Source organism: Papaver somniferum, chromosome 2, assembly GCF_003573695.1.
Source record: "Papaver somniferum cultivar HN1 chromosome 2, ASM357369v1, whole genome shotgun sequence".
Classification (NCBI taxonomy): Eukaryota; Viridiplantae; Streptophyta; class Magnoliopsida; order Ranunculales; family Papaveraceae; genus Papaver; species Papaver somniferum.
The window spans coordinates 120,242,064-120,261,958 of record NC_039359.1 but is presented as its reverse complement, the minus strand read 5'-3'; the positions used below and the strand labels follow the sequence as shown (position 1 = coordinate 120,261,958).

Sequence of the window (19,895 nt, the reverse complement as noted above, 5' to 3'; positions counted from 1 at the left end):
CTCTTAATCAGCATACTCGATTCCATTTAGTTTTGAACCCAAAAGCAAGTTGAAGTCTTGCATTAACAAGACTTCTCCGTAACTATTTGAGAAATATATCTTGATTCGAGCAACTAAGGTTATTTTACTGGTAGCGAATAAATGATTTAAAAATAACCAATCTTTCCTTGGATTTGGGTTTACTGTTGATTCAAGGTTTACCATATCAAAATCATGTGACAGCAAAATAAAAAATGCACTAGGACGAAGCCGCACGGTATTAAATCGAAAATGCATCGGGAATTCGGGACGGGGAGAGGCGAAGCCGAGCCACACCTAATCAAAAATCCTAAGCAACGGGGCGAGGCGAAGCCGAGCCCCACCAATGAGAGAGGCGAAACGCGAACCACACCAGATTAAAAATTTTCGCCTCGCCACACCAATGGGAGAGGTGAAACGCGAACCACACCAGATTAAAAATACATCAGAATAGGGCGAAGCCGCCTACGCCAAATCAATAGTGCTTCGGGACGGATCTGGACCAATCCGAGCCACACCAAATCAAAAATGTATCGGGGCGGGGCGGGGAAAGCCCCGCGAAACCAGATAAAAATGCATGACGGGACTAGGCTAAGATACATCACACCAAATAAAAAAATATGGTTAAGAAAAAAAGATGCCCGATGCGTAGCACGTACTGTTATCGAAACTTCAATTTTATACAGAAAGTGGCGACACGAAATAAAGAAAATGAATCGGGACAAGGCGAGGCGAAGCCGAGCTTTACCAAATCATATCGGGTCTGGGCAAGGAAAAGCCGAAGCCCAGTTTTACCAAATCATATCGAGACGGAGCGAGGCGAAGCCGAACTTTACCAAATCAAAAATATGGTTCAAAGAAAAAGGCAGTGATGCATTGTATTTGTAGTCGGTGCATAACCATGCCGTTCTATTTGTAGTTGTAGATTGAATTGGTGAACCAAGTTTGCGAAGCCACGCCCGAACACAAAATCTAGTTCTGATTAAATATTGCATAAAATAATCTCTACACCAATGTACAATTTTAGAACTTGGTTTACCTTAAAGGCCAGATAATCAGCATCCAGCATCCATACTAGTCAGAAGGATAAAATTCATATGCAACTACCATATTAAGCAATCTGTAGAACTTGGTTTGTATAAGATTTGGTAGACGTTGCTTGCTGCTTCTCGTATGTTGCTTAATGGGCGGTCTAGTTGTTTTGGTTGGTTTTGGTCGTGATTTAAGAAGCAAACTTTGTTTTCATCTAGTTTTTGGTTAAGGGTATGGGCACGAGAGTCGCCCAAAATACTGACTCATAAACATAAAAAGTATAGCATATGTATGTACACCTTTCATCATCCACCACGTGTACAGAAAGAGACACGTGGAAGGCATGCAAAACAAGATATCAAAACATGATAGCATGCATCTCATCAGAAGATGCCACCGGTCAGCAGATCTGACGGTCAGGGACAGAGGATCACAGAGGTATGATGGCTCAGAGGAGCACCAGATAATACCCCTTGGGTGTTATCACACCCAATCCCGAGGAAGATCCCAGATCAACGGCCGAGAGGAAGTTTGGATGACACAGATGTGACCAGACAAAGAGACACTTGTCTGACACGAGCAGACATCCATCTACCCGCATTAAATACCAAAGAGATATACACGTGTCAATCAGCTCGTGGAAGGGGAGAGGATAATCCTTCGTATTCAAGCTCAGGCCGCAGCATATGCCGAAGACCTCTGCGTAATAGGAACAAAGCACAAGAAGATAAGATTACAACGGCGCCTCAGAAATGGGACCCACGTTCCAATCCTATAAATACCCCTCTCCACTAAGAGAGAAGGGGTCGACCAATTTAGAGCAATTATAGGAGAATATAGTAGAGATAAATAGGAAGAGTAAGTAATCCCCCTACTTCCGCAGACCTACGTATACTCTAAAGTCATTCGACTATCTTTGTAACCATTCAATACATAGTGAAACACCAGCCCCGTGGATGTAGGCCTTAGTGCCGAACCACGTAAATTTGTCTTATTTACATTTCAGCATTTTACATTCAGCGTTAAACTTCATATGCTTTACATTTATACTTGATTCTTGGTTTATTCCTTTATACGAACATTATTTATGATAATATTCGACTAGACAATGACAAGCCCGAAGGCTTCGAGTCGATGAATCGATATAATACGACGTACAATTCTAGAATTAGGATGTATGCGAATATTGTTTGTGAACACGTGGATGGCTTCGTGATTTATGTGTTCACAATCTGGCGCTAGAAACAGGGACTTTGTCCCGGTAAAAGATTTATCTTATCCTGTGATTTCACCTTAAATGCGCATTATGGTTGTGCCCTATTCTGGGTTCAGCATGCTTTCAAAACCTTTTTTATTCTGGGTTCAACGTGCTTTCAAAACCTTTTTTATTCTGGGTTCAGCGTGCTTTCAAAACCTTTTTTATTCTGGGTTCATGGTCTTCATTTTCACAAACACCATTTCAAAGCAGACAAATCCATGGCTATCTATCACAGATTTGCACGTAAGGCGTTTTTCTTTTAAAACTAAGACTTAATAATCCAGATTCATGAGTTCTCGCGACGGATCTGCCTTTTCAAGAGTTTTCTTTTTCAAAAGTAGTCTGAAAACAAGGTCCATGATTGTTTATTAGAGGATTTGTATTGCAAAAACTAGACCGATGGAGTCTTTACATTTTTCTTTTATTAAGGCCCTTGGGCAGCTCATTTCCTTCTATTCCAATAATCTTGCGGATACGAATGGCACTAACCCGATCCTCGTGGATATCTTTGGTTCTATTTATTTATTCACCTATGCAGAAAAAGATTAAAAATGGAAAAGATACTAGAGGCAGGAAAAACCAAAGCCTCATCAAAGGAGACACTGAGGATTACCCCGGTCATGACCCGAAGCAAGCAGAAAGGAGACAAAGCTAAAACAGCTACTCAGAGGCAGGATGCTGCGGAAATCACCTCACCTATGAACACTAACTCCATTGCATCCGCGGCTCTCAAAGCAGCAGCCACAATGAACAACGCAACTGTTGCGGCCCTCCAGGCTACAGAAGCTAACAAGACTTTGGTTTCAAACCAAATCCATCAACAAAAAGAAGGGGTGACAGAATCTATGACACATCAACCCGCACATCCACCAGTCTTCGGAATGCTGTCAACCAACGGTCAGAATCAAACCATACCAGTGGTTTTAGTACCGCGCGTGGAAGCTCAACCGAGGGGACCAAAATTGGAGATACCAACAATTGAAGCTGATCCTCGGCCACCCTTAATACACACAGTAGACGAAGGGGAAACTATGGCCGTAGGGGTACAAGATGGAACTCCCAATCAGGGATCAAACCAGTCCCACCGACTGATGGTAGAGCTCGAAGAATTGAAAAAGAGCCAGCAGGTCTACGCAGATGCCGTAGCTCTTCTGGCCAGGGAGAACCAAGACTTTAAAGATAGGATTGCCCAAAGCACGAAGACTAGCCAACAAATGGACGAAGCAAATTCTAAAGCACCAGAGCCTAATCGAGACCGAAGAATCATCCTAGAAAACGCCGCCAGGGGAAGCAGTGCATCCGATCCGGAATATTCCACCGAAGACTTAGACTATTATGACAGTGAAGTTCGAAGAAAGAAACGCTCAACTGAGCATGAGAACGTGGGATATTACCGCACAATGGAGGAGCTGCGTGATGAGATGATGGCTTGAAGAGGTGATGAAAGAAGCTAACTCCACGCCCCTAACTCATCGCCTGACAAATACCCCCATTCCGTTAAAGTGCCCTGTCCCAACTTTTGAATGCTATGACGGATCCAGTGATCCCGCGGCACATATCCGGTATTATAATCGTATCTTAGCCCGATGGAGTCAAAACGACGCCGTCCTCTGTAGATATTTCCCATCAAGTCTGAAGGGATCGACTTTGTCTTGGTTTGACAACCTGCCACCTGATTCCATCAACTCCTACGATCAACTCGCAGAGAAATTCTTGAGAACCTACATGTACAACAAAGCTGTCAACACCGGAATGGATAAACTTTTTTCTCTGGCAATTGGTTACAAGGAGAACACGAGGGAATACACCAACATATGGCACAAGATCTGCCAAGCCATAGGGAGTGTGGATCCCGTAGTAAGTATCAACTGCTACAAGTGGGGATTAGACCGAATGAGTCCACTATTTGTTGAGATCCACGGAAGCGTACCTAAGACAGAAGGAGATCTTCGAATAATTATTGAGAAGTACGCTCGTCTTGAAGAAATCCAGCGTGAGAACCCGAGGGCACAAACACAGAGGTCTCACCGTACCAATTCCGCAGAACAAACCAGCGGGGCCAAAAGAAATAACTCAGTGGAACGGCCTCACGAAGATAGGAAGGAACGAAGATATGAACGACGAAAAGACGATCGAAAATTCGAAGTTCAGGTTTACACGAAGCTCAATTCTAGCTACGCTCGGATCTTGCGAGAGACCAAAGGAAGGGAAAATTTGGAGTGGCCGTGGTCTAAGGGAAAACAGCCCCCAAGAACCGAGAAGTCTAAAGATTACTGTGAGTATCATTGCTTCAATGGACACCAGACCGAGAAATGCAAAACCTCAAAATAATGATCCAAAAATTGATTGATGCTGGCGAACTCAAGCAATACATACGAAAGGAGGTCACCGAGGACAGATCCAAACGAACCAAGCAAGTCCAACTTCCAGAGGGAAACCGCACAATCAACACCATCTCTTGTTCCGAAGCCGCAGGGCCCTCACTTACAGCGCATATAGGAAAGAGGCTACGGAAGCAATTCGAAGACCACTGCGAATTATATAAGATTGATGGCGTAGAGGTGGACGAGCACGAAGAGTGGATGGACGCACCTATCATCTTCGATACTGAAGATATCGAAGAAGATATGGAAGACCATAACGATCCCTTGGTCCACACACTACCAGTGGCTGGATGTAACCTCAAAAATATCCTCATCGACGGGGGAAGCTCAGTGAACGTTCTATTCTACGACGCCTTCAAACGGATGAAGCTCCATGATGAACAACTAATGACCTCTTATTACACCATCTACGGGTTCAACGGAGCGCCCACAAAGCCATTGGGAGACATCGTGTTGCAGGTGAACGCCGGGCCCATGAAAGTAGAAACACGATTCAGCGTGGTTGACGCCCCATCCCCTATAACGCCATTATTGGACGAAAGTGGGTACATAAACTCAAGGGAGTGGCAGCAACTTACTACCAATATCTCAGGTTCCCTACACCCGAGGGAGTGATGGAAATCAAGGGAGATCGGGTCTCTGCAAAAGAGTGCCAGACCACTCAGGATCGTATCAATAACGAACAGGAAGAGCAGCGAAAAACCCAAAGGATCAAAAATAAAGAAGATGCGAAAGAAAAGGCCATAGACCTGTTCCTCAAGGAAACCACAAGGAAGGGCTTGGCAAAGGATGATAATGTCCTTAACACAGAGGCAAGTACTTCAGCAGCCAACGAAGGACTGAAACATACCAAATAGCAATTAAAGAACGTCCCAGTCCTTGGGGACCCGAAGCCGGTGTTCACACCAGTGGAGCCCGTAAAAGAAATCAACATAGGAACGGAAGAAAACCCGAAGATGATCAAAGTAGGGACCATAATGGACAAAAAAAGAGAAGATTCCTTAACCAAATTACTTAAAGAATACGCGGATGTATTCGCTTGGAAGTTAGGAGACATGCCGGGGATTGATCCGAAAATAATCCAACACGAGCTGCGCATCAAACCAGGCACGCCACCTTTCAGGCAGAAAATAAGAAAAGTTGCACCAGAGTATCATAAGGCAGTAGAAAAAGAACTTCGGAAACTACTAGAAGCAGGCTTCATCAAGGAAGTCAAATACCCTACCTGGATCTCCAACATGGTCGTCGTTCCTAAGAAAAATGGAGGGGTTAGGATATGCATCGACTTTACTAACCTCAACAAGGCATGTTCAAAGGACAGCTATCCCTTGCCGATCATAGATCAACTGGTTGAAGCAGTGGAAGGATACGAAGAGCTGTCATTCATGGACGGATATTCTGGTTACAACCAAGTAGCCCTGGCGGAAGAAGATCAACTACACACAGCATTCTACACCCCGCATGGCCTTTATTGCTACACTAGAATGCCCTTTGGACTTCGAAACGCAGGGGCAACATACCAAAGAATGGTCGATGCTATCTTCAGGCCATGGATTGGTAGTACCCTAGAAGTCTACGTTGATGACATGCTCGTCAAAAGTAGGCTGCGCAAAGATCACTACCAGGACCTGAGAGATATTTTCGAAGCAATGAGGAAACATCACATGAAAGTAAATCCAGAAAAATGCACTTTCGGTGTCACCTCAGGGAAATTCCTCGGATATCTGGTAACAAAAAGGGGTATTCAGGTAGACCCCGCGAAGATTCAGGCCATAGTGGAAATGCCATCTTCGAAGAATTTAAAAGAAGTGCAAAAGCTCAATGGGTCCTTAACAGCCTTGGGAAGATTTATTGCCCGATCCTCGGACAAATTCAAACATGTTTTCAATATTCTCAAAAAAGGGAGTAAGTTTGAATGGACCGCAAAATGCGAAGAAGCCTTCCAAAGAATCAAGGAACACCTGGCTTCAATTCCGATCCTGCAGAAGCCTGGTCCTGATGAGGTTTTGGCATTGTACATAGCAGCGACAGAAGACGCAGTTAGCGCAGTGTTGGTCAAAACCAATACGAAGATAGAACAACCTATCTATTATGTCAGTAAGACCCTCAATTCTGCGGAAAGGAATTACACGAAGATCGAACAACTCATCCTGGCATTGGTATGGGCTACTCAAAAGCTGAGAACCTATTTCCTAACTCACTTCATCGGCGTCCCATGCAAAGCACCACTAGAAGCAGTCCTCAAAAGCGCGGGAAAAGTAGGTAGAATAGCCAAGTGGAACACCCACCTGGACCAATTCAACATCATTCATGAAATTCAACATTCCCAAAAATCCCAAATTTTGGCGGATTTCTTAGCAGACCTCCCCCTGGACAACGATGAAGAGATTAGGGGAATGCCAGAACCCGACGAGGAAAGCAAGGATCCAATTGATGTCCTCGAACCCGCGAGTCAAAGACAATGGGAAGTCTTCGTTGATGGTTCCAAAAATAAGGAAGGGGCAGGAATAGGAATTGTCATCACCACCCCAACTGGAGAAAGGATCGTACATGCACTTAGGTTAGAATTCAAAGAGCATACTAACAACATCGTTGAATACGAGGCAGTCGTACATGCCCTCCGCTTAATAATAGAGATGGGGGTAACTGATGTAAGACTGACAAGTGATTCGCAACTTGTCATACGGCAAATAGGGCTCGAATACAATGTGTACGACGACACCCTCTCAGCTTACATGGCCTTCGTCCAAATATTGGCATCACAAATTCCGAACATCAATTTCCGGCACTTATGCAGAAGGGATCTCAGGCACGCGGATGCCCTAGCATATATATCATCCATGCTGAAGGACAAGAATATCGAAGCTATCAAAATAACAAGGGTATACGAGCCTTCGATTGCATCACAATTTTTCTTTGCTACAAATCAAGATACAGTGGAAGAAAATATCGAAGATCAGGTGGGAGAAGACATCCGTGACGATTTTGACGAAGAAGATATCCTGTCAAGAGCAAATCAAGACGAAGATTTCAACAACGAAGATGATTGGAGAATGATGATCCATGCGTTTCTCAAGGATGGAACCTTACCCGCGGATCACAAACAAACCAGGAAAATACTCTCCAAAGTAGGAAGATATGATCTTCGGAATGGGATCCTGTACAAGAAATCTTTTCTCGGACCGTTACTACGTTGCTTATCCAGGAAACAGGGGCATCGAATTCTAAACGACATCCATTATGGTGATGCAGGGAATCATAGCGGCATGAGATCACTAGCCGAAAAAGCAAAAATGCAAGGATATTACTGGCCCATAATGATACAAGATGCTGCAAGAATGTCCCGACGATGTGAAGAATGTCAGCGTTTCGCCAAAAAGATACACGCACCAGCAACAACGTTGAATTCTGTGGATAGTGCGTGGCCATTTGCAAAATGGGGCATATATATCGTTGGGCCTTTCATCGAAGGATCAGGGAAAAGACGATTTTTGATAGTAGCCACGGACTACGTCAGTAAATGGGTGGAAGCCAAAGCCTTAGCCAGGATCAGAGACGTGGACGTGTTTACTTTCATATTCCAAAACATTATTTGTAGGTTCGGCATACCAGCGGAAATAGTGTCCGATAATGGTAAACAATTACAAGGGAAAAACATAGACATGCTCTTCGACACTTTCAAAATAAGGAAAAACAAGTCCACCCCCATATACCCTCAAAGCAATGGACAAGTGGAACCTACTAACAAGACCCTCGCCCTTATCCTCAAAAAGCAATTAGACGAACACAAGGGGAGATGGTGTGAACATCTACACAATGTATTATGGGCATACAAGACAACACGAAGATCTGCCACTGGGGAGTCCCTATTTCTCCTCACTTATGGAGCTGAAGCAGTCATACCAACGGAGATCCTCATTCCAACCACAAAGACCGAAGCATGGGAGAAAAATCTCACAACAGACATGATGTTAGAGAGACTGGACGACCTGGAAGGAAGGAGGGAAGCAGCATTGCAAAAGATAGAAAATTATCAACGGAGACTAGCGAGAGAGTACAACAAAAAGGTTAAGCTTCGAAATTTTGTAGAAGGGCAGTATGTGCTAAGAACAATCCCACAGTATCAACGAGAGAAGAAATGGGGAAAGTTAGCACCTACATGGGGAGGATCTTTTATAATACACGACATTGCGGGAAACGGTTCCTACTATCTTCGCAATATGAAAGGCGAGGTCCTCCAGCACCCTTGGAATGCTAAATGGCTCAAACCGTACTACCCATAGGAGCAGCGCAACTTTGCATCTGCGTAAAGAATACCAGAAGAAGAAGGCAGCGTAACCGCTTTACATGTTTCTATCTCTGGACGAGGAGTAGCAGGCCTCAACCTATCAATCAAACAAACTTTTTGGGAAATCTTCAAGCAAACGAAATGGTAAAAAGCCCCGCTGGATGAACGCATGTACATTACATAATAAATTAACAATATTGGGGAAAGTAGTTAATCTACAATCTCTCAGGGCTCCCCTATCAGTGTCTATGAGTGTAAGACCAGGGGGAAGGCACCCAGCAGAAAGAGATACCCAACCGATTTTAAGGCAGCGGGTCGACGGAATGGGTGCATGTAAATATTTTCAAATAAGTATTCCATATCCTAGAACGCCGCCTCGACCCCCACCGTTTGGGAATCCTCTGGCCCAGGATTCGCCAGCGGGGTGACAGGTCTCAAGACGATCACGAAGGTATTTACCTTCGGTGTCGCACCCAAACACTCTCAACTTTTTACAAAGCAAGTTATTTCTAGTTTAACACTTCACAATACTTAAAATAAAAAGATGAATTGATAACGCAGGTATGCCAAAAGGATGATCCATTTCATAAAGTGTTGATTACAAGATTCAGCAAATAAGATAAAGCAGGAAACACATCAAAAAATGATCCGAAATCATATAATCAACAAGGATCAACTTTCTATGACTAATAAAAGAAATCTACTTGGACGATACAGCTCCATCAACAGGGTTGTCTCTGCGAGATGAAGGTACGCTACCACCTGAAGAGGGCCCAGAAGAACCAGGCAAGGGCGCGGGAAGGGGACGACGCGGATAATTCTTGACAAGACAATGTTCGACTTTAAGATCAAGTTCAATCTTATCTAGGACTTTGTTGGTCTCTTCAGCCAACTGACATCGAGCTTTATAAGTGATAACAGTGGTCCGCTGGTTGGCCTGAGACAACAATGCAGATAGGCGTTCCGCCTCTTTGGAGGCAATCTCCGCTGCTTCCTCACAAGACGCGGCCAACCCTTTGAAATAGTTGGCTTGTCCTTCCTGCTGCACTAAGGCAGATTGAGTCTTTTTAATCTCATCATTTGCTGCGTGAAGCTGTCCCTCGAGTGCTGAAAACAAGAAATACCAAGGGGTTAAAACGAAGAAATAACAGAATCACACTCGATAAAACGAGGTTATACCTTCGACATTAGCCGAAGCCTCTTCATACTCATTGACAACTGCGTCCCGAGCCTCATCAAGAAAGTCATATTCGTTGGATAGTTTCTTATAATCCGTTTGAAGGTTCGTAAGGGAAAATTGACTCGCGTCTAAGTCTACCTGCTTCATTGAATCCAAGTGACGAAGATGGTTGACTTCATCATTCATCTCCCCCATCATTTTATGGAGTCGATACACATTCACTTCAAGATCTCTTTCAGACTCCACTTGGCGAGCAACATCAGCTCGAGACGCTTCTAGGGATTTACTAAGAGCACCAACCTCGGCCCTAGCATTATCTCTTTCCTCGGAAAGACGCAGCATACTATCCCTAACCCCGGGGCCTAAGAAAGAACGAGCCTGTTGTAACTCTCTTTCCAAAAAGCGCACTCTAGCCTCTAAGTCCGAAGCATGTTCTCGATCATCACGCAGGTTGTCACGCGTCCAGAGCAGCGTACCATTAAACAGACAACGGTCATGATTGTACTTATTTTGCATATCAACCATCAGTGTTCGCTTTTCACGCCACTCAGCTGTTAAGGCGTTGTGCTTATCAGCACGAGCATTCCACTTTACGGCTTCGCTTTACAACTTACCCACCAACTCTGCAATACGGGATTTCTTTCGTTCCCTTTCTTTCCGAAGCCATATCAGCTCGGGGACTCCACCCACTGAAGATAGGGTGGGGAGACTCAGACAGAACACCAAAATACAGATAGGGAATCACGAGGAGTGAAAGATCCGTAAAATACGAACCTGTGAAGGACGAGACATTTCTACGAGTCTGCTCCAATTCGTTGCGTACTATAGCAAGTTCTGAACAATGACTCTCCTCAGCGTTACCCAGCTGTTCTTTTTTCCTTCAGACGGCCCCTCAATTCATTTATTTCCACTTCAGCCGCAGACAGTTCCTCTTCTCTATGACGAAGCTTGGCCTCCAACTTTAAAGACTTTGCTTTGAAGAATTGGTATAGAACATGGTTACAATGTTCGCTCCTCATCATCTATGTCACAAACAACAAACATTATTATACCAAAGGGATCAGATATCACGAAGTACAATGTTCGGATATTATGAAGAAAAAAAAAGTACAAGGATTCACCTCTGAGACACGCTGCTGAGGAAAACCGTATTGGTACCCACCAGCTATGGCCATCATATCAGCAACAGAGGAGGGAGGGTCAACCACTAGGTTAAATTCCGAAGCTCTCAGATTCTTCACCCACATCTCAGCAACACGGGATTCAGAAGACAATTGCATCATCCGACGAGTATAAGCGTCGGAATTCTTCTCACCAGTGACCACTGGGGAAGGGTTAGGGACGAACATCAGGTTCTTCTTCTTAAGCCAATCCAAAATGGCATCTTCACCTTCAGGCATTAGCGAGTAAGGGAAATCCTCTGAAGGAGACTCAACCGCAGACTTCCCCTTGGCGGTTATCTCCTCACCCGCGCAAGTCTCGACATTACCACCCTCAGCATGACCACCTGCGTTCTCAGCTTGCTGATAAGTGGTACCTTCTTTGCCAAGATTCCCAAGCACATCCCAATCATCATTTGGGGAAAGCAATGAGAAGTCTTCGGCAAGACCCATGGCATCATTCACATCAAAGGATTCCCCCGCAGAATATATCCTACCGAAAGAAAATTCAGGGGAAATAACGGGCAGAGTACCCACACCAACAATATCATCGCCAACATGGGTAGATCCACCCCCGCCAGTACCACCAACGGTAATATTACCCTCAGACTCACCATCACCACCCGCGACAATTTCTTCTTCACCATTACCACCTTCGTCATCAGGGTGAGAAGTGTCGGTACGCTCTTCTCCATCGGACATTTCTTCATCCTCACCATACCCTTCGTTTACGGGACTCGTAACCTCCTCATAAACCTCAGCCTCACCGGTAACCGCAATAGAAGATTCTTTGGGTCCAAGTTTCTTCTTCTTTGACACCTACAAACCAGTATACATCCCACAAAGGCTCATTTTTTCCCTCACTTAAAAAATGAAAATTATTTCAAGCAAGGAAAAAGGGGCAAATAGAATAGAGAATATAAGAAGAAACTATACCTTGGCAGCAGCAACACTCTTCGTTGGATGGGTAGCACCAGAACCCTCCTCATCTCCATCAACGACATCAAGAGCATAAGGAAAATTCATGCCCGCGAAATTCGGACGCCAAGGACAGAAATCTCCATAACGAGCAGGAGGAGTTTCACGAGGCCTGCTATTTTCAGAAAGACGCCAACAGCGTGGACCCGGAATCCATCCATAAGCTCAAGGACCAACTACCTCAATAACAGTAGCATGCCATTCATAATAATGGTCACGCTTAATCCTTTCACGAGCAGGAAAGAGTTTCCGTTTAGCATATCCCTCAGTACCAGGAACATACTTCAGCTTGGCATCACTCACCTCACTCAAAAGACGAATTTCACCACGAGGAGCAACAATATTACGAAGACTAACACTCCACGGCTTACGGTTTCTGCTGTTGACATAATCCCCAAAAGAACTGTTAAAATTCTGAGGAGTGTACCACTCTCTCTCAGCAGGATTTGGAACATAGCAGGTCATCATAGTCTCTCTCTTGCTTCTCAGGTAACATTCCTTCAGTGAACGAAGATAATTCCCAGATAGTTGTGACACGGAACGATTATGAGTGTTCGTGGAAGAGCCTTCGCGACTATCCAACACGTCATAATAAAAGGAGTCACCCGACTTATATAGGGGCAACATGAGACCCGCCTCGAAGGCTCCAACCGTAGTCAACAGATGAAACTCGTCAAACTGATACTTAGCAAGGAGCTCGTAAGTGATATCATCGTCAGGAGCATAGAAGCGAACCTCAAAAGCTTGAAGTTCATGTTTTTCCTTGAACATCTCAAGATCAATATGCTTGAAAGTGACCTTCTTCTTACCAACTGAAATGCTGCGTATCACGGGGACAGTTTCTTCTTCGTCTGCGGAATCAGAAGTAGGACTCAGTTCCGAAGCTTTCCTTTTAGAAGGAAGATTTTTAGACGGATTAGCTATCGACATAGTATCCTTGGAGTACTTCCCTTTGGAAGAAACCGCGGGAGGAGGCGGCAAAGATTTCTGCGGAGGCACTGAAGGAGGAGTCATTGAACGAAGGGGCGGAACATCCACTATTTCAGTACGAGGAGGAGGAGCCCGCGTACTCCTAGAGTCATCACGATGAGGAGCCTGCGTACTCCTAGAATCTTCACGAGGACGAGAAGGGGCGCGGTTAACAGCATACCTAGATCCGGAAGGACCCTTCGGCACATCCCATTTCTTAGTAGGCACAACCTTCGCACCAGAGGAAGATGAAACCCTATGACCCCGAGGATCCGATTGCGAAGACTTGTAAGGACCTTCCCCAAGTGGAGATCTGTCAGAATCTCGACGCGGAGGGGATCTTGGCGGACTAGATGGCGGGGTTTGGTAAGGAGCCCGCGGACGATCAGACATATCTACAAGGAAACACAAAAACATTTTAGAGAAGAATACGAGGAGATCACTAAAGATCAAAAAACCCATAATTGATGGTTCATCCGGATAAACATTAAAAACCCTAAGAACTAAAAAATACTCCATCCAACTCCAGGGATAATACTTATATACGGACTCACAGACGTTGTAACAAAGACAGGGGCAAGCATATATGCTTCGACATGTATGTTCTTCATCACAAAACCAAGAATACAGCAGCAGGAGACAAACGGGTAGATACATAGATAAATCAATGATGAACAGCTAATGAAAAACCCCATACCTGTATAGAAGAGGACGACAAGCACCAACCACAGTCGAAGAAAGGAGGATCGTAGATATCAAAAGATACAGGGGAAACAACAATCGAGAGCGAAAGAAACAGAAAATTGAATGCTGTTATCTTCCTCACAAGAATGATGATAATAAATGACTAAAGAACAAGAATAGATCACAAAAAGAGGATGAACACTGACAAGAAGAGGATAAAAGTTTTTTTTCACATTCTCTTTCCTATTTATGAAGCTAGAGAAGACAATAACTGCTCCTCGTACCAAGGAGCAGTTACGGGGAAAGTTAATGCAAAGTGGGAAACGTGTAGGACGACCTTTCTTCTTCAAAATTGCAAAATACGCCCAAGTCAGAAGAAGAGGGGCAAATTGTATGTACACCTTTCATCATCCACCACGTGTACAGAAAGAGATACGTGGAAGGCATGCAAAACAAGATATCAAAACATGATAGCAAGCATCTCATCAGAAGATGCCACCGGTCAGCAGATCTGACGGTCAGGGACAGAGGATCACAGAGGTATGATGGCTCAGAGGAGCACCAGATAATACCCCTTGGGTGTTATCACACCCAATCCCGAGGAAGATCCCAGATCAACGGCCGAGAGGAAGTTTGGCTGACACGGATGTGACCAGACAAAGAGACACTTGTCTGACACGAGCAGACATCCATCTACCCGCATTAAATACCAAAGAGATATACACGTGTCAATCAGCTCGTGGAAGGGGCGAGGATAATCCTTCGTATTCAAGCTCAGGCCGCGGCATATGCCGAAGACCTCTGCGTAATAGGCACAAAGCACAAGAAGATAAGATTACAATGGCGCCTCAGAAATGGGACCCACGTTCCAACCCTATAAATACCCCTCTCCACTAAGAGAGAAGGGGTCGACCAATTTAGAGCAATTATAGGAGAATATAGTAGAGAGAAATAGGAAGAGTAAGTAATCCCCCTACTTCCGCAGACCTATGTATACTCTAAAGTCATTCGACTATCTTTGTAACCATTCAATACATAGTGAAACACCAGCCCCGTGGATGTAGGCCTTAGTGCTGAACCACGTAAATCTGTCTTATTTACATTTCAGCACCTTACATTCAGCGTTAAACTTCATATGCTTTACATTTATACTTGATTCTTGGTTTATTCCTTTATACGAACATTATTTATGATAATATTCGACTAGACAATGACAAGCCCGAAGGCTTCGAGTCGATGAATCGATATAATCATCCCCTTTACGCATACGACGTACAATTCTAGAATTAGGATGTATGCGAATATTATTTGTGAACACGTGGATGGCTTCGTGATTTATGTGTTCACAGCATAATTCAAATTAAGGCATTACAACGGCCATTCATTGTCCACTAAAAGTCGAATTATTTTGTGCCACTGACGCAGTGAATAGACAACAATGACAACTGCGCTCAGGGAAAAAAATTAGAAACAAGAGGTAGAAAGGTACGAATCTTCTCAGATTCCAACAAAATTTCAGTATTTTTCGAGGCTCTTGGAAATTTTAGCAATTTATCACGGAATTTCATCATCACTTCTCGCTTAGAATAGCCTTGAACAGGGAGTGAGAATCAATTTTTCCAACGCTATGGCATTCGTCAGCAAAAACTTTAGAAACTTTAGTTCATTTGAACATCCTTTAATACCACGTATCTCAGCAAACTTTAGGTGATCTATCATGCATGGCAACAACAACCATGCTTCCCTATCGTTTCCCAGGATTTCTGAATCAAATGTTACCTAGATAGCAACCAAAAAATGGTATATTTTAGAACTTAGCACCCTTTTAGCTCACAGATTGCTTATGAAAAGACTATAAAAGACATTGTACTTGAAGAATACCTCATCGATATCCAGGTAACCTCCTCTGCAATATTGTACATCAAATCCGCTCTAACATTAATTGAAAGTAAATACAAATAGATTATGTTAGAAATCCCCGGGCCTAACTAACCTCGAAAACCGGCTTGCAAGGTTAGGGTTGCCCATGGATTATTAAGAATGGATCCTAGGTTTCCCTAGGCGATGTGGTACTATTTAACACCCCCCCCTCAACGACTAGGGCTACACTGAACTGATGGGTATGAAAGTCGTTGACTGGGCTACACTGACGGGTATGATACGAAAGCCGTTGACTGGGATACACTGACGGGTGATACGGAAACCACGGACACACGGATGGACATGGGTGGGTTGAGAGGGGCCTGGCTCCGATACCATGTTAGAAATCCCCGGGCCTAACTAACCTCGAAAACCGGCTTGCAAGGTTAGGGTTGCCCATGTCTTATTAAGCATAGATCCTAGGTTGCCCTAGGCGATGTGGTACTATTTAACAGACTCATCACCATCTGAAGGTTGATGTAAATTACTTGAACTGATAACAAAAATAAAAATGGTGACAAAATTATGTTATTACCTCAATTAATTCCAGGGAGAGGGATTCTATGTGAGGAGAAATCCTAAGCAAATATGTTATTGAGTGCAAGAAACCCCTTGTCATCCAGGTCCGCGTCATCAGTGTTCTTAGATTATGATAAAGTTGATGAGGCTGACTGCCTAGCATATCAGGAGCTCCGGCTAAAGCCTTCAGAGCATAATGAAACATATAAGAGAAAACTGATCAAGATAGTATTGCACCCATGTAATAAGAGAGAAAATGATATGGCGTACGGTGGTGTCAAAGTGAAGCCACCTAGGTTTACGCAACTACGTATGGCCAGACACATCTATCTACCAAGTGCCATTGACAGCCCATCACATCACAAAGTACATAATGTGGCAAAGACCTATACGATATAACAAGAACGATGATACTAGTTGATATGTTGCCAATTTGGATTGGTTTGCATCACACTGCACAATGTTTTATATCACCCGCTCCCTCTAACAAGATGAACCAACCATGAGGATTTTTCTGGGGCAATAATCTATAGAAAAAAACGATGCATGGCTAGGTAGCCAAGTCCATGAACCCTGACTAATAGGGTACAACAAAAACATGTGTATAAAATTATAAAATGTAAGATACAACTAATGCATTTATCATAGAGCAAAGAACGCTAGGTAGCTGCAATACCTTCAGTATATACTCACTTAATCTCAAATCTTTCACGTTATATAACCCTCTCAAGAGTTTCATCATTTTGTTAGCATACAAGCGCTTCTTCTGAGCAGAAATCTTCCACTGTTTCCCTCGTATACCATCTTCATTGTTGTTAATGAACATGAATATATCAGCACTAGTTAGAGAAGCAAGATTCTCCATACTATAATCACTTGATATGCAACCATGAAATCTGAGGCATGTAAGATTGGGAGCACATAGTTGAATACTATCATTATTTCCAATTTCATAATATCCAAAACGTTTGAGTTGAGGGAAGGAAACAATGGGTTTCATATTAGAAAATTGACAGAACATTTTTAGCGACTCAAGAGCAGGGCAACTTGAGAAGAACTTATTCGCCAAATTCTCATCATCAAACACTAATGACCGAAGAGTGAGACGCAATGATTTCATCCGAGGTAAACTAATTGAGACAGGTAGGATAATCTTCTTTCTGTCTCCACAATATCGACATGTAATAAAGACCAACTCCAACTCCGACAACGATTTACAAGTAGCCAAGCAAGAAGGAAACTCAAAATCACCTCTAACATCAATGGCCTCAATAGTAATACGTAGCTCTTGAACATTGAGACTTACAGCAGATGCAATCCATCTATAAATGTGATCAGAACTAATATTAATGTGCATATCACTGCAATGAATTTGAAACCGTTGAATATCAGAGCGGTCACGCTGGCTGAATACCTTGTCTACAAAAGGTATTAAGCCATCTCCAGGTTGACCAATTTCGCGTGATGTAAGCCAGTGCACCTCGGAGCCAATGTTCAGAGTTGGCAAAGATTTCCAGATATACATCCATCTTTTGGACAACACACAAGTCTGGACTGCATATTTCATATCAAAGAATGATAAAAATGTGATGTATGAGGGGAATCAGGAAGATTACTGATTCTGTCTTGTTTTGATGAGTTTCCCATTGTTGTGATACCAATACCATATAAAGATAGCTTTCCTTATTTACTTAAACTCTTATTAGCTCAGTTAGTTTCTTTATTTAGTTGGCTTCTTTAATTCGATACTATTTGATAAACAAGTTTAGTTTTTGCTTTAAATACTCAATCGTGAGCTTGTAAAAGATTTATTTAATTACTACAAAACTCAGTTACATTATTGGTTACACAACAGAGGTGGCTAATCCCCATAAAAAAAGGATTTTTATCTTAGGGTTCTTATATCTGTTTCAGTGTTTTGCTTGTTAAAATTCGTGTGAAGATTATCTCCACATCACTTTTCGTTCTGAGCATATAATCTTCACGTCTTTTTGGTTTAGAACCCTAACATTTGGTACAGAGCAGGTTTGTTCAATTCACAAATTTCACCAATTTTTTTTTTATAATGACGGTTTCGGAGTTAACATAGGAAGTTAAAGGCTTCAAGGATCATATTAAAGAGTTGGTAGAGGGTTTAGCAAAAAAACGTGTTGATGACATTCAAAATGCTGAGATTAATGAAGGAGTTATTAGAGCAAATCGTAAGGAGGATATCTCTGCTTTAACCACATCTTTATCTACAGCTTTGACAACATCGTTGTCCACTGCGTTAGCTGTTGCTATGAAAGACGCTATTGTTGATGCTTTTAGTACACGCAGACCCGATGATACTGGTAATCACCAACGTACTAATGGCCATAATAATGGTAATGGGGGTAATGGAGGTAATGGTGGTGCTGAAACTATACCCACTATTCGTGCTGGAACAATCAATCTCAAATTCCCAACTTTTGACGGCGTTGATCCTGATGGTTGTATTTTTCAAGCTGACCAGTATTTCAGTTTGCATGGGATAATACAAGCTTTTAAAGTTCCCATAGCTGCTGCACATCTCAAAGGTGATGCCAACTCGTGGTATCGTTGGACTAAACAATCTCTACCTACATCAACTTGGGAAGAATTCTGTGTTTTATTACGTAGTAGATTTGCATATCACAAATTTGTGAACCCTCATATAGCCTTAACTAAGCTAACTCAAACAGGTACGGTTCGAGCATTAATTTCTGAGTTTGAAAAACTGGTTAATTTTTTCCATGATCTTCCTACTCAATATTTGGTGGATTTATTTATTGCTGCTTTATGAGTTGACATTGGTATGGGTGTGAGTTTGTTTGAAGCAAAAACTCTTTCTGAGGCTTTTAAAAAAGCTATCCAACAAGAAGACACTATTCTTGAAGCTTCTTCTTTGTCTAAGCCATCTTTTCGTTCACCTCAGTTCAGATCCTCAAATAATCCGAATTCACAGATTAAAAAACCCATATTGCCTCCTGGAGCTAAGAGGTTAACATGGGAAGAGCAAAAAGAGAAACGTGACAAAGGTCTTTGCTTAATTGCGATGACTATTATAAACCTGGTCATCTATATGTCAAGCCAAGATTATTACTCCTAGATGCTGCTCCAGATGGAGATTCTACAACTCAGGTTTTGGAGGAAGAAACGGTATCTATCACTTATGAAGAAACTGAGGATCAAGATGTTAATATTTCTTATAACTCTTTAATGGGTTCTACTTTTCCCAATACAATGCCTATTTCAAGCCATACAAAAGCTCAACCGATTACCATCTTGATTGATTCAGGGGATACTCATAATTTTCTTTATCCAAATCTTGCTTACCAATGTGGTTATTCCATTGAGTCTAAATATTCTTCAATCAAGGTCATAGTTGGTGATGATGGTCAAATACACACCAAGGGTTCTTGTTTTGGTGTACCTATTAAATAGCATGATTATCTTTTTACAACTGATTTTCATCTTTTAGACATCATTGGTTGTGATGCAGTCT

The 19,895-nt window shown here is 42.9% G+C and overlaps 1 protein-coding gene across 1 annotated transcript; it reads right to left on the bottom strand.

Annotated features, from left to right (window-relative positions):
• Window positions 1-17,000: 17,000 nt before the first annotated feature.
• Window positions 17,001-17,915, bottom strand: LOC113351850 (F-box/LRR-repeat protein At3g58930-like). Its single transcript, XM_026595767.1, has one exon. The coding sequence runs from the start codon at window positions 17,913-17,915 to the stop codon at window positions 17,001-17,003; it is 915 nt and encodes a 304-aa protein (XP_026451552.1).
• Between the last annotated feature and the right edge of the window lie 1,980 nt (window positions 17,916-19,895).